The sequence below is a fragment of the Etheostoma spectabile genome, chromosome 2 (genome assembly GCF_008692095.1).
Source record: "Etheostoma spectabile isolate EspeVRDwgs_2016 chromosome 2, UIUC_Espe_1.0, whole genome shotgun sequence".
Classification (NCBI taxonomy): domain Eukaryota; kingdom Metazoa; phylum Chordata; class Actinopteri; order Perciformes; family Percidae; genus Etheostoma; species Etheostoma spectabile.
This window is the reverse complement of record NC_045734.1, coordinates 7,858,492-7,874,539: the sequence shown is the minus strand read 5'-3', so window position 1 is coordinate 7,874,539 and position 16,048 is coordinate 7,858,492. Positions and strand designations below refer to the sequence as shown.

Sequence of the window (16,048 nt, the reverse complement as noted above, 5' to 3'; positions counted from 1 at the left end):
AAGGTAAGGAGTTTGATCCGAGAGAGGAAGCAGGAAGAAAAGGCCAATGGACTGTAATCTCGGCTGGGCAAAGCGTACCCCCAAAAGGTGCGCACGTTACACTGTAGCCATTCTCTTCATCCGGACTTTCCATAATGATATTAGTTAAGAAATCTCTCTCTCATTAGAATATGCAGTACTGCACAGTATTTCCACTTTTATTCCTTCACATATTTACGTAATTTACTATTTGTTTGGCAGAACACACATGTGTCCGGAACCTTCTCTGTCTCTTTACAGGAAACTGACTCATGAAATATGTCTAGAATGCCCGACACACCTCCACGGTAATACAAAGAACCAATGACATAATTTCAAAATCATTGATAGGTGACTTCTCAACACTGGTCCGTGGTCGGTTGTGCCATCTCTCATGATGAAGCAGGCCTCGTACATGGGCCAGTTGACGCAATTCAGAAAGAGTCACAAATTGCGATAATTAACTACAACAAATGATTTTGGTAACAACGGAAGTTTCCATCGGCCTGCCTGGTTCTCACTGTTCACCTCTGCCCCCCCGCACCCAGCGCTTTTTAGTTGGGTTATCTCCCTCCATATTCTCCGAAGCCCTCCTATTGAGTTCTGAAACCCCCGTTCATCCAGAAATCTACATGGTTTAACTATGTAAGGACTACAACCCACTTCACGGGCCTCAACATCTACTGGTTCTATGTAATGGACTACACACCCCAACGTTCACCAAAATCGACTGTTACTATGTAAGTACTAGCCAACCTCCACGTTCACCAAATCTACGGGTTACTATGTAAAGACCTCACAACCCCACGTCAACAATCTAGGGCCTATGTCAGGAACACAAACAGGAGGTAAAAACAGCTGAAGCTGAAGACCCTAACGAGGCGGTTTGGGCGGTGGTGGGGTGGGTGGCGGGTGTCCCGCGGGGTGATTAAATCACGAACGCGCGCGCTCATTGAGGATCTGGGAGGTCTAAAGTAAAAGAAAGGAACAGGATGACAGAGTTTGACTTAGGTATGAGTGACTGGTATTCAGGAAAAAAGGGATTTTGTAAGAAGCTAAAGAGGACGAGTTGAAGACTATCAGAAAATGCGATACATAAAGAAGAATTTATGAAATGTTCTCCAGGGTTTGCACAGAAAGGCGAGGACGGAAAAGACTAAAAGAAAAACGACCTGCGAATTTAAAAATCATGAACGGCAAAAAGGTTGGCTGATAAAACGCAAAAATATGGGGGCAGTGGGATAGGGAAAAAAAAGGGGGTGGGGAGTTTGAAAAAAGAAAAAAAAAGAGGGGGGAGGTTAAAGGGGTAGGGGGGGGGGTAAAAGCATGAGAATCGGAAGCGGCAAAAGCTCCAGCAAAGAAACACAATACGTGTTAGGTCGTTTCCAAACTTTATTAAGGTTCTACGTTAGTATGCAAGCAGCTGTGGCCCTTCAAGGAGGTATTTTTTTGAGCATGTGGTTGAATTGATTTTCCTTAAAGTCTATGAGTATTTGCACCGTGCTATTTTGCAGAGGGGAAGGGATGAAAAGGGTGGTAAGACAGAGGTGGCATGGATGGTGGGGGATAATGGTGGGGGGGGGGGGAAATCCCTACTGGCGGCGCTGACTCGGAAAGAGACGAAAAAAAGTAGCGTAGAATGAAGGAAAGAGAATAATAGAACGGGAAAAGAAGGCTGTGGGCATGGGCAGACTTACGAGAGCGAAGGGGAAAAGTTGTGACAAGTAGAACAAAAGAAGGAAGGGGAAGGGGGCGGGGATAGGAAAAGGGGAAAAAGGGGAGGGAGGGGGAAGGGCCCGTGAACGCGAAAGCTCGAGGAAGAGGGTGAAAAAAAACAAAAGGAGGCTTGAAGAAGGCTTAAAAGGGGAGATGAAGAAGGCAAGCTGTGAAAGGAAGAAGGAACTCGGACCGGAAACACAAAAAGCACTAGTGCCCAAATACGGGAGAGGGGAAAGTCAAGAAAAATGAGGGGAACCCGGGAAAGAGTGGACGGGAGGAACGTGAAGTTAAAGAAGGAGGGGTGAGTGAGAAAGATACGGTGATGATGGATGTGAGGTGTGGACTTCCGCGTAGAACTATTTGTTATTGATCGGATAAGTCCAAAAAGAGCCAGTGTCTTAGTGCAGCTGGGAATTAGGTACGCGATGTATCCGACATGGTGACTGAAGTGTAGGGTAGTTTAAAGTAAGGTTTTAGGGGGTGCCCATGCTGAATGAGGGAAAGGGAGGTGCTGGGCTGGAAGAGCCAGGAAAAGCGTGGGAGTCGCGAAAAAGCAGCGGTAATGGAAGGTGGGAGAGATGGATGGCAGCCAAAAAGAACAGGGGCCCGGACCCGAAAGGAGAATGGGCGGCAGGCCCGGCAAGGCACAGAGGGGGCAAAGGCGAGGGGACGATTCCGGACGCCCACGAACAAAGAAAAAAGGACAAAAAACCGCAAGACGGAGTCGAAACACAGCGGACCGGGGGAGAGTATGCGAATAAATAGACATCTGAATAGAAGGAAGAGATGCCTATATGATGAAAGAAAAGGACCTGGAGGGGTCTTAAGGATTAAACATCAGGGGATCACGATCGCACAATAAGTATGAAAGAAAAAAAAAGTGAAAAAAGAGAAAAAGGGAAAACTCCAGATATGTGGGGGAAGGGATCAGGAAGGTAGTGGGCCATAAAAGACGGTTAATTGATCTAGGGCGCAAAAGCATGGGGAAGGGGGGAAACCGGGAAAGGAGGAGAGGGATCCCCTGAAAGATTTGATGTTTGATCCTCAGTCCACAAGGTGGTTAAGAATGATGAAAAAGATAAGCAGGACAGGGAGGGGAACGAGGAGTCGAGAAGAGGGCAGGAGCGTGATCGTTAAGAGAGCTAGGACACAAAAATGAGTTGCAGGGGGGGGGGAATACGTCTGCGTAAGTCTGAAGGGGAAGATGAGTAAAGGCGAGGGGTAAGTAAGGGAGGCCACGTGTACACGCGGGGGGGGGGAAAAGAGGGAGAAAGATAGAAAAAAGGGAAGGGGGAAAGAAAAGACAAGCAGCGGATAGGGCTCAGGCCAGGGATGAAGCTTAAAGGGACGTGCAGTAGGGGGGGGGGGCACGTAAGGAGAGACTAGGCAGAAAAAAAAAACTAATAAGATAGACACATACCGGGGTCGTCCTAAAGAATACGAAGGGTATGGCGTGAGCGGGGGGAGGAAAAGAAAGGGGGAGGGAAAAAGGGAGAGAAGGGGGGGAGAAAAAAGCCGGGGTTATGTCCAAGCAAAGTGAGGCGTCTGAGGGTAAAGGCAAACCGGGCGGGGGCGAAAATGAAGGGAACGACAAATAGGCTTGCAATGGCGGGGGGCGGGAGGTGAAGCCGTGGTGATGCTCAAAAGAAGCAAAAAAAAAAAATTGATCTGGGTGGTGAAAAGTGTCTCCGGCGAAGAGAGGGGGGAGTCCGGCGCAGGTACGAAAAGTGTCATGATGCCAAAATGAAACAGGAAACATAGGGGGGAAGAGGGAGAAGGGAAGGGAAATCGCAGAAGCAAGAAACAGACGTCAGTGCGTGGAAGTGGGTAACAACAGAACAACAAAACAACAGACAGGATGGAGCTGGCGTCCGAAACAAACACGTAAACTAGTAAAATCAGTAAGTGTGATACAAGATCGAGGCACGAATCTGTTGGTAGGGAAGCAGTTGAAGGACCCATAATTAACCCATATTGGGATGCACTTGTTGGGGGAGTGTGTTGGTGGGTGTAAATTTGCAAAGTCGTTAAATTGTTCATTGTTAGGATGTGTGTTGGGATTGGTGTGTAATTGGAATAATTATAAAATAGTTTTAGTTATCCAACCTGGTGCAGTCTGTTGTAACAAAAAGCACAAGTCGGGGTTTTTGGTGGGATGGGGGGGGGAGGGGGGGGGAGGGGGGGGGGGGGGGGGGGGGGATGGTTGAGTGATTAGAGGCCTCGGGTTGTTGTGACACTCAAAGGGGGGGGGGGGGACGGAAGGGGGGGAAAAAAAAAAGGGAAGAACGGAAGGAGGGAACGTGGAGGAAGGCAGGAAAAAGGAGGATGAGAGAATGTAACACACATATAAAAGTGAGGGACACAAAAAGACAAAAATTGAGGGGTGTAACCTATAGTGGGGGTAGAAAAGAGTAGTTAATGGAGGGAAGGTGATGGAGTGAGAATGCACGAGAGAAGAAAAAACCAAAAATAAAACAGTGGAAGGTATAATGGAAAGGGAATATAATACAAAACAAGCGAAGGAGGAGTACAAACTCGTTAAGGGAAGATGGGAATAGAAAGTAATGGCCGAAGGTGGACCAACAATCATCAAGAAGGGAAAGAAAAAGAAAAAAGGGGTGATGCGGGGAAAGGGGAAGGGGTTTCCAGAAAAATGGTAGATGGGACTTATGGTAAACTTAATCATTCTCAACAAAAGCAGATGTGGGACTGAATCATAATTGATAGTCAGAGAGTGTGTTAAGTGAAAAGAGGAATGTGCCTCAGTGAGAAAACTAGTGGATAAAAACTGGGGTAAAGTGGAATGGTGAGGAGAAAAGGAAGTAGTGGATGGAATATGGGTCAAAAGGCGAAATAACTGGGCAAATGTGAGAAATGTGGGGGTAAGGGAGAAAGGCGAAGGATAAGAGATGGAAGATTAGCAACGTGCAAATGGAAGTCAGGGAAGAAACTGGGGGGGGATAGAGAGGGTCAGGAGAAATGGTGAGGGAGGAGGGGCGAGAAAGGGAAAGGTAAAGGTAAAGGGAAGGGGGAGAAAAGGTAGAGAACATCTAATAAGGTACAGTGAAAAGTAGAAAAAGAAAAGGAAGGGAGAAGAAAATCCTATAGATGAAGATCGAGTGGGTGGGGGGAAAAATAAATCAAGAGAGGGTGGTGAAAGGGAAGGGGAAGAGGGAAAGGACAAAGGTACTAAAAGATGAGAACATGGTGATTGCCAATAATGCAATAAGACTGCACGAAATACAGCAGCGCATAATTGATAATGACACCATCTTTCAAAATATACACAGTGTAAGCATTTCTGCACTAAGTCGTGTACTTGCGCGCCACAGAATAAGAATGAAGCAAATTTACACAGTTCCTTTCGAGAGAAACACAGAACGTGTAAAGCAACTGCGATATGACTATGTGCAGGTAAGCTATAGTGTCATTGGTTCTGAATTTGGAAGTGCATACTGTAGTGCTGTGCATGGGCCTGATATGATGCATTTGTTTTGTCTTGTCCAGAGAGTGATGGAACTAGAAGCAGATGCCATGGGACATGAGCTACTTTTTGTAGATGAGGCCGGTTTTGACCTCAGTAAAACCAGGAGACGTGGCAGGAACATTATTGGACACCGTGCCATCATCAATGTCCCAGGACAACGTGGTGGTAACATAACCATGTGTGCAGCTATAAGCCAAAATGGTGTTGTTCACCATCATGCAACCATAGGCCCATACAACACTGCACACATCATTGCATTCCTGGACACCTTACATGACATGCTCACTGTTCAGAGACCAGAGCATACCCGATATGTCATCATATGGGACAATGTTAGTTTCCATAGGGCTGCTTTGGTCCGCAACTGGTTTACAGACCACCCATTCTTCATGGCACTCAACCTCCCTCCATACTCTCCATTCTTAAATCCCATCGAGGAGTTCTTCTCTGCCTGGCGCTGGAAAGTGTACGACCGTCATCCTCATCAACAGGTAGCCCTTTTACAGGCAATGGAGGAGGCATGTGGAGATATTGACCAGGCATCATGTCAGGCCTGGATACGGCATTCAAGGAGATATTTTCCCCGGTGCCTTGGACTGGAGGATATCGCATGCCATGTGGACGAAAGTTTGTGGCGGACCCAGAAAGACAACATGATGTAGGCTGATTGTTTTTTTGTTTTTGTGAAATTACTATTTGTGTTCTGACTTTGTTTTGGTTTTGTTGTGAGTGTGAATAAACACCATACTTGAAGTGTGATCCTTGTATGTTTACATGACACTATGACAAAAGTATGACCTCAAATGACATCTGTACACAGAGAAAGAGAAAGCCAGAGTGTTTGTATTATACCATCAGTGTGTAGTGATGATGGCTTGGTTTACTGTTTGATACGAAAACACCATTTTTACGAAGGTGTGAAGAGTTAATCTAGCTGGGTGGCTTTGCAAGAGAACTACAATGTTTTGATAATGGGTGAAAGGTTTTCTTATTTGTGTGTAGACTTTTGCAAAAATAGCCAATAGTTACAAAAAATGTGCTTAAGCAATCAGACAAAACTGTAATACTTCAACATCTTCAATAAAAAGGACAGGACACACAATACCATGACATTTAAAAAAAACATAAAATACTTTTACTTTTAGATGTACAATATTATGACTTTTTTGTGATTTTCTTTGTCATTCTCTACTGTGTCTTTTTATGACATCCTATACTATGACTTTTTGTTTATATATTTCAACATTCCATTCTAGAACATTTATGATATGCTTTACTATGACTTTTTATTTGTTTTGACATGCCATTCTATTACATTTTTAAAATACCATACTGACCTTTTATGACATACAATACTACGACACACAATGCCCTGACATTATTTTTACATAAAACACTGACTTTTTGAAGATAATTTTTTGGGAATTTTCAGCTTTTCTTCGTGACAGGACAGATGAAGACATGAAAGGGGAGAATAACGGGGAATGACATGCAGCAAAGGGCCGCAGGACAGAGTCAAACCCGGTTCTACTATGACTTTCATGAAATACTATGACTTTTTATGACATACTATACTACAACGTTCATGACTTACAATACCATGACTTTGTATTACGGTAAAATTGCTGATTTACTGTTAAGAATGTGGAGTGGCGAAGAGTTATTTAAATATATGCAAAGGGTGTAAAAAAATTACATTTAAATTCAGGACTCTTGCACATACCCTGTAAATACATTTTGGGGTTTTGTACATTTGAAGACATTACTTCCTATGGGAAATTGGGGTGTTTTCCCCTATTTACTGATATTTTATAGACAAAACAATTAATGGATGAACTGGGGAAAATAATCTGAAGTAAATTCAAAATATAACCATCTTACATGGTAAAAATTACAGAAACAGAAACACAAGTAAAACCTTAAATTTGGGAATAATTTTATTAACCATCTTTAAAAAAACAAAACAAAAAGTCATCCACAAGGTACATTTGTCAGTATCAGTGTGTAAAACGGTCAGTGATTATGTGGTGAGACAGTAACTAACTAACCTGGTTCAACGTTTTGACATGGACCTGGATTCAAAGACAGAACCTAATGAAGAAGGCCTAAATGTTGAGCGGATTTGAGAATTTTAACTAAAGATTGTAACCATATTTTGCATTAATTGAATTACACACAAGCCTTTATCTCAGGGGTTCCTATGCCCATGTTGAGATCACTGATGGACTCACTATGCAACTAACACATCGGGACAACATTTACCAGTTTGATTCACTTTTGTACATTTTCCTTATTACAGAAAAAAACAATCAAAACATTCAGTATTTTCAAAGCTGAAAACCAAAACACAAATATAAAGATAAACTTTGGCTCATGTGATTTGATAGCTGTGCAAACAGTTAAAAGGAATAAATTCTACTTATGTCCCAAGATCAGCGAAGCTTGTCTTTATCACAGCTTCTCCATGCAGATAGGCATTAACAAACTGATCAAGGTTCAGTGGATGCAGCGTTACCAGGGCATGCAGGGATTGGGGCAGTCGCGGATATACGACTCCAGTTTTCCCTCAGACACTTGCATCAGTGTTGTGTATGTAGTCAACTGTGAAGAACAGCAAGAAAACGTTATTTACACTGAACAAATCCAACTTGCTTTTAATAAATAAATAAATAAATAAATAAATAAATAAATAAATACTTCCATTGAAAGACTCACCTTGTTTAGCACTGGTTTGGTGGAGAGGACATCATACATGGTCTTCAGTGTAATATTCTGGAAAAAAAAGAACAAATCAATGGTGTCTTAGCACTTTGAGAAAAACAGGAATGTAACTTGTCACACTTGTATTTCAGACCTTAAAAAAAATAAAAATAAATAAAAATCACATGACTGGCATTATTGAGCTTAAACTATACAAGCAAACATTCACATCCTCTAAATCAGAGACAGATATTTGTCCATTTCTGTCTAGGAAGCGGCTGTCGTCAGCCAGCGGTGTAATGCAACTATGCCCAATTTTTTTTCTTTTCTTCTTTTTTTGGTACTTCTACTTTACTTGAGTATTTCCATATGATTTTACTTCATACTTCTACTCCACACCAGCTACCAGTTAGTTTTTAAATATTCAGATTAATACAAAAATATAACTTATATTTAACACCAATCATCTACTAAATTATAATGGATTATAGTTTATGGTACCTGACAGTGAAGTCATTAAAATTAGCACCACCATTACCCACTCCAACATTAGTGATGCATATTTATTAATGTGTCAATAAGTATGATCCAAAAATATATTTATGGTTCTGAACTGGGCCTTTCTGCACTTTGAGTATTTACTTTTGGTATTTAGAAGTATGTTTTATTGCAAATGTACTTTTACTTGAATACAATTGTGAATGCAGGACTTTCACTTGTAACAGAGTATTTATACAATGTGGGAATTGCGACTTTTACTAAAGTAAAAGATCTGAATACTTAATCCACATCTGTCTCAGTACTTACTGTCTGTGTGGTCTGGTTCATGCACCTCATGGCAGGAGTTCTGCGATCATCCAGGAACAAAGGCTCCTTCCAATGATCGTAGTTTGTCTCCAGGACATACCAGCGGCCCAGATTCAGGTCAATCCTGAAATAAAACAATTCAATAAAGAAAAACCTCAACATGTGACACTAAGCACCTGATTTGTTAAAGACGATCTGAAACTAATGTCGTCATCGGTTAGTTGAACAAGTAATGTTTTAACAGGAAACACGAGAAAAGCTGAGTCATGATGACACTGGCACAAAAAAGGTCAGTTAGGCACAACTCAACATATATCACTCCTATGTTTCATTGTAATTTTAAAGGTTATACAGTGTTTGAGGTTTGCTCAGGACTGTCTGATACATCACCAATTGTAGTCCAAATATACGTGGTGATTAAGCATTTAAAAATTAAAAAAAACAAGCAGTATTGTTGACATTAAATGCTAAATAAGCTCTAGTACTTACTCCAAGAGATCGATGCTGAGCAGTCTGGATCGTGTGATGATGCAGCCCTGGCCGGTCTGGTTTCCTCCGAGGATGAAGTAAGCTGGGGCCAGCAGCTTGGTCTGAGACAGGCGACTTTTGGCTTCCTCATAGCTGGTGAGAAGGGGACAAGACTCATTGTTGGTACAGAGACATCGTCGCTGGACACGGAGAGGCAGCATTGAGTAATTATGCACCACAAACCTGGATCCAGAAAAAAAACTGAAGTCTGCTTCAACTCTCAGTTCTTTTAAAAATCAAAGCTGCAAAATCATGTTTGCTTCGGCCTTTTCTCATTTAACGTGGGACTGTGCATTCAGATATTACACCGCAATGTTTGTACACTGTAGTCTCTTTTTCCAAGTCATATTTCTTTTTATATTGCCTTGTGTTTCGCAATAATGTTTCATGTCTCAGGGAAACCATTAGAATTGCCTTGTTGAACTGCAATATATATAAAGAAACCTTGAAATTGAGAGGCATTTTATTTTTCAGGATGCTAAGACCCTGTGGAGCTTTCATTGTAATAAACTGTTGTTTTCCTTCACATTTGTTCGTCAGCAAATTGTATCGTCTGAGTCCTTAATACCTAACAAACATCTTCAATGCATTTTCTAAACAATTAAAAAACACATTTGCAAAGCTTTTTCATATTCTTTTGAAACCTGCATTCTGTACATTAGCTTATGTCCTTCTTCTCTCATACTGGCACACTGCAAAGTTTTACAGCACATCACTGCCATTAGACAGATACACATGGCTGTCCTCAACAAAAAAGTGCATCACATCATCGCTGCGTTTGTGTTGTGCGTGCGTTAGAGCTGTAGTCGGGGCTTAAAAGTTAGGCCAGACAAGGCCCGAGTCCAACAAGTACATTTTGATTGACAGCTTTTTAACAGCCCAAACCTGTTTATAGCCTGACAATGGCAGGTGTTGAACAGCGTTGATCGAGCTGCCTTATCAGAGACAAATTCCCTGTCGTTTTGCTGTCGGACTTTAACGGAGTGTCGCATCTTTTGCATTTCACAAAAACCACTGGCTCATTATTCTCATTTTGCACATGGTCAAAGGTTTTCCACACCTCAGACTTTGCTTTCTTTGCCGTTGCAACCAAAATCACCAGAGGGCAGCCTCCGTTTCAGCATCCATTTTCACGCAAATCGAAACGCATCACCTGGCCGATCATTTATCGCGCAACCCAGAGTGCAAGCCCGAGCCTGGCCCGAACCCGCCAGGTCCGGTCGGGTTCAGGAAAGGATCTTCATCGTGTCCCTGTATAAACGCAGCTAAAACACAACATACAAATAATAGAGGGACCTGTTTACCAGTGGCAAACATCTCCGCAATGTACCTTAAACATCAAAAGAGGAATAAATACCTGTTTGCATTCTCTAGGACTGAGCGAGTGAGGAAGCTCATCCACATCCCATCTCTCTTCCCCAAGATCCACTCCAGGATTCCTGCATGTGAACAGATTGAGATGACGACAAGCGGTCACAAAACAAAGACCTCAACTCGAATGCCTACAGAAATCGTGCTGAGCAAAACTAACTCTCTCACCAATGTAACCTCCATCGAGACTAAAGCGCTCATTCATGGTCAGAGTGAACATGTGCTACATGGGAGAAAGAAGAAACATCTTTTAAATCTTTCTTACATACAGAACTGTGAAAGACGCATACACAGCTCAACAGCTGGCATGGGTGTGAAATCATTTTTTATGATAATTGAATTGAGTTATAATACATCATGACTTACAGGCTTGACGCCAGTCAGCATGCCAACATATCCAGCAAAGTTTGTAGACTTGAAGACGGTCTGATTATTTCTCTTGAAGTCGAGGTTCACAACCAGAGGCTTCAGCTTCTCACTAATGATCCATGACTTGTTTTTCACATCCCAGCTGTGAAAAAGGACAAGTCCATGTCATGTTAGTTTATTGCATGTGAGTCAAGACTATCAAGCTAAAAATAATAATAATAAGATTTTGAAGGGATTTCTTACCCCATAAATAATCCAAAATCCAGATTTCTACCATGAATGAGGTTACCTGTAAGTGTGCAAAGCCCAAAAGGCATTTTAGTACTGATATAGAATTATTTTTTAAGTTAATTAACAAATCAGATTCTGTTTGATGACTCACCTTTATTGTCTTCTGCAATAACTGATGTGCACACAGTGAACACCTCGTAGAAGATGTTGAACAAGACAACTTCACCTAAATTATAAAAGATGAAGAAGAAAAAAAAAAAAACGACAGGAGGTCAATGAAACTTGTTTTTAAAACAGTTACCATATAAGGAATTTGTGTTTTCTTACCAAGAGGAATCTCTGAAACAGCTGCAATTCCTTTGATTTCCTCACCAAAAGGGCTTGGAAGAGTGTCCACCATCAGAGGCTGCAGACCATTATGAAAACACACTGCAGTCATACAGCTTTCATTGACAATAACAAGATATGGCAGATATTTTATGGAACTCATATTTCAGAGAGAGATAAATGGCACTCACCAGCGTAATGTCAACCAGCTCTATCAGCCTTCCACTGGGCACAAACGCATTAGCCAAGTCTCGGATGGCCTGGATCATGTTGACCAGCTTCAAAGAAAGAGATCATAGAGTCAAAAAAAACAAACGGGGGGGGCATTTCTGTGAGACTAACTGAAAGTACTTGACAGGGTTCTTACATCAGTTTTTTTGGCAGTGATTATATCGGTCCATCTCTTGCGAGGCGGTAAGTCGAGGTCCACTGTGTACCAACCGACAGCTCCTCTGAACCTGGGTAGAAAGGGTAAACGGTAACACTCCTCAAGCATAACAATGCAAATGACAACATCCTATTCACAACGTCACTGACTAGAAATGAGTTATGTTTATGTGTTTTGAATTAACTTGAAATGCAGCAGCTGAGGCCATGCAGTCTATTTTAATGTCACAAGTTAGTCCTAGTAAGTAGATAATAAATGAATCCCCACAAAGTTCAATAATTTTAACCATTCATCAAGCAAAAATCCCCCAGATTGTCTGGCTCCAGCTTCTTAAATGTGAAAATGTCATGCATTTCTCCATTTTATGTCAGAAAACATTTAATATCACTGTATCTTGGACTAAATGTCAAATAAAATAAGCATATTTTTACAGACTGAACAATGAATTAATAAATGAAAAATAATTTATAGGTTGATCAATCGTTAAAGGGAATGTTGCAGCACTAGTTATTTATTAAAAATACTTAGGGCATCAGCAGAACAAGGTCCTTACGCTATGCTGCCTTCTAGTGCTGTTGGAAATGGGAATTTATATTTCATGCAACATCCCAAAGAATATTTGCATTCATAAAATATGCCTCTAACATAGCCCACCGTATCTGACTTTCATGTTTATTATTTCCTGTTAACAGACTTGCAGATTTTAAAAAAGGAAAACAAAAAACTATTTCTTGTCAAGGGAATTGCACTTCCATAAATTTGGGGGCTGTGAAAGAGACAGATTAATAATGAATACTCAAAAATCAGTACAGCAGAGCAGAGGCCGATATATTCTGTTTTTTGGGCCCCATTCCAAAAACACTAAATCATACAATTTCCCTATAACGCAACAGTGTATTTTTGTTACACCTACGCCTTTTAAAATCCAAGCCCCCCGTTTTAAATGTATTTCTGTTACAAAACTGTTCTCATGAAGCCCGTTGGAGATACATCTCACAACTTTTATCAGTTTCCATTATACGCCAATTACATTTTAGATTATTTGTTTACTATAATAGAAATAGTGGAAATGCCTGGGAAATTCTCAGTACCCAAGTTAATATCTTAAAACAACTAACAATCCAAAGTTATTTAGTTTGTGACAGAGAAGAAAATAGTCAATCTTTCTGTTTAATAAGTTGAAACCAGCGTAACTTTTCATTGATAAATGACTTAAATTATCAATGCATTATGTATAATACAATACATAATCAAGAGTTGCTGAAGACATTCTACTTGTTGTCACAGCGATAACTGTTGTCACAGAAATCATTGTTGTCACAGAGATCACTGTGATGTGTTCATGTCCTTGATTAATTGTTCAACATCAGTTGATAAAATATTCCTAAATGTCCCAATCTTTACTATCTACTATGTTCATTCAATTTTTTTTCTTTTGAACGGACCAAACGCTTGTGCATTTTAATGTTAAGATTTACGAGGAGCAAGTGAAGGTTGCAGAGCTCAGTTACAAAACACATCATCATACACTACTGCCGTAACTCGTTAAACAGGGACTTTTACAGACTAATGTTACTTACGTGGGACCGTTTGGTGGATACATTTCTGTCCGACATTCTTCTGTGTACTGTAAATTAATACATTCAAAAGGTTTAAGTGTAACTTCAGAGTAAAAACATCAATACATCTCACTCCAATTTGATAACACGCTCAGGCACAGCTAAATGATTGGCAGGAATGCCGCTTACCGGTGGGATGAACTGGGTCGATGTGACGGAAAACAAAGCCGCTAAAACGAGGAAAACACAGTGGCCCATTTTTGAAGAATTTCACCCAGACTGCTGCTCGTCCAGCGGCGGTTAACACATGAAGTTTACTGCGGAAGCTGCTACTGTTTATCTCGTGAGTTGTGACAGTCACATGCCTTTTATGCAAGAGAGGGCAAACCGGAAGCTCTTAAAGGGACATAAAACACCTTGTGTAAAAATACACCAGTGGTTATTCACATACGTTTTGGACTACATTGAAAACTTAACAATTTCGTTGACTTTGTTTGCCATAAAAGCGAGAGCCTCAGAGAAAAAGTATAATAAGTGATACAAAACACCCCTCGAAACTGATCGCCAGTGGTGTTTTCCATGCGGAAGTGAAAATGAATAACAACACCACCCATATGATTAATTTCTTTAACTGTCTGTGTGTTGATTGCCATCAAAGGGGTTATGATTAAAAGGCAAACCTCTTTGTTGCAGTTGTTTTTCTACTGTGATCTATTAAAATACTGTCTATGCATTTGTTTCCCTTCATTTTGCTTCACACAGTTACATTTGGTTAAATAATAAAGCATACACTATGTGATCAAATGATTTTACACAAATTGGTTGAGCAAGTAAAAAACAATTCAATAATCTATAATTAAAGATTGTAGATTAATCACAGACATTAATACTGGACGTATACTGTGTCACGCTGTGATCAACCAGATATATTGTACTATATACTCAACTAAATAGTATATACTGTAAATACAAACTAGTGTTGGAAACTTACTGTAAAAGGTAGGAAAGCAACTAAGTACTGTACATTTACCATGGAGCAGTACTTTACTTTATGCTTCTATTGCACATACAACTTAAAGGAAACATTTTACTCCACTAAATTTATTTGACAGCTTGAGTTACAAGTTACTCATTATTTTTAGACTGAGGTGACAAAAAAGAATTGTGTCTCGTCAGGGACCCTGGTCACGTTTGGATGTCGGAGTTGTTGCCAAGAGCCTGGTTCTGCCTGAGGTTTGTGCCTGTTTAAAGGAAGCTTTTCCTCGCCACTGGTGCACCAAATGCATGCTCTTGGGGGGAATTGTTGTGTGGTCTAGACCTAGTAAAGTATCCTGAGACAACTTTTGTTATGAATTTACAATATAAATAATATTGAATTGACAAATTAGATGGTTTCATTTTAATAACAGTTTTATGCTCAACTAGGTCAAATAATTCAGCACAAATCTGAGAAGAGAATACAAATTTGTGTAGCAGTCTTTGTTTTTTCTTCTCCCTTCCCATTGAGCCCTACAGATTTATCTTGTGACCCGTTGGAGGTCCAGGTTGGGAACCACTAAACAAAACTACCAAAACTGTATATAAAGTATACAGTATTAACAAACTAACAATGTAATATATAACACATCAGTCACATGGGCAGTCTGAAGAATGAGTGTTTTTTCTTTTGATCTTTTAGGTTGTTTTGCTGACAATACTTTTACAAAATTTTGAATTGACTTGATCTATAAACCAAAGGTTTAACAAACAGTTGCTAAATAAACATGGTGGTTAATTATTTACACAACATAGGCAAATGGGGTCATCTGATTACTGTACATGTCAGCATTCAGATTAATTCAATTGGCTGGGAACAACACACAAACACCAACCAAACTGACATGACCATGTCATTTTATTCAAAATATACGTACATGTTTAAAAAAAAAACTTCATTCAATGTCAGATCAAATGGCTATCCATAAAATCAAGACATTTACAAAGACATGGCAGTAATCTACAAAGTTGAGTCTTCACTTGCAATACCTGTCTGCTTTCATTTTGCTTCTCCTGCAAAGAAAAGAAAGGCATGTCACATTTAGGGTTACAGTGTATCTGTGCAATCAATCTATTTTCTATTATTAAATTCAACGTCTACGCCCAGAATGTAAATATTTCAAATTAAAAAAAAATAATAACAAAAAACTGAGGCATGTTTTCGTTTTTACAGTGGGGGGGAACAAGTATTTGATACACTTCCGATTTTGCAGGTTTTCCTACTTACAAAGCATGTAGAGGTCTGTAATTTTTTTTATCATAGGTACACTTCAACTGTGAGAGATGGAATCTAAAACCAAAATCCACAAAATCATATTGTATGATTTTTAAATAATTAATTTGCATTTTATTTCATGACATAAGTATTTGATCACCCACCAACCAGTAAGAATTCCGTCTCTCACAGACCCGTTAGTTTTTCTTCAAGAAGCCCTCCTGTTCTCCACTCATTCCATGTACTAATGTACCACACACTCAAACAAACTCCAACCTCTCCACAATGGCCAA

At 40.3% G+C, this 16,048-nt stretch overlaps 2 protein-coding genes across 2 annotated transcripts in view; both read right to left on the bottom strand.

The window, feature by feature from the left end:
• Positions 1-7,153: 7,153 nt before the first annotated feature.
• On the bottom strand, positions 7,154-13,949 carry asah1b (N-acylsphingosine amidohydrolase (acid ceramidase) 1b). The gene is made up of 14 exons (XM_032500649.1): positions 13,694-13,949; positions 13,526-13,572; positions 11,925-12,015; positions 11,749-11,835; positions 11,558-11,636; positions 11,382-11,456; positions 11,243-11,288; positions 10,997-11,141; positions 10,799-10,853; positions 10,617-10,698; positions 9,221-9,352; positions 8,732-8,855; positions 7,940-7,996; positions 7,154-7,825 (listed from the first exon to the last, which is right to left on the bottom strand). Exons 1-14 carry the CDS (start codon positions 13,760-13,762, stop codon positions 7,736-7,738), a joined length of 1,179 nt encoding a protein of 392 aa, XP_032356540.1. The 5' UTR covers positions 13,763-13,949; the 3' UTR covers positions 7,154-7,735.
• Positions 13,950-15,380: 1,431 nt separating this feature from the next.
• The window catches only part of frg1 (FSHD region gene 1), a 13,502-nt gene continuing 12,834 nt past the window's right edge, over positions 15,381-16,048 (bottom strand). The window contains exon 9 of the mRNA XM_032500557.1: positions 15,381-15,553. Within this exon, the coding sequence (XP_032356448.1) occupies positions 15,517-15,553 (37 nt within the window). The 3' untranslated portion in view covers positions 15,381-15,516. The remainder of the gene's footprint in view (positions 15,554-16,048) is intronic.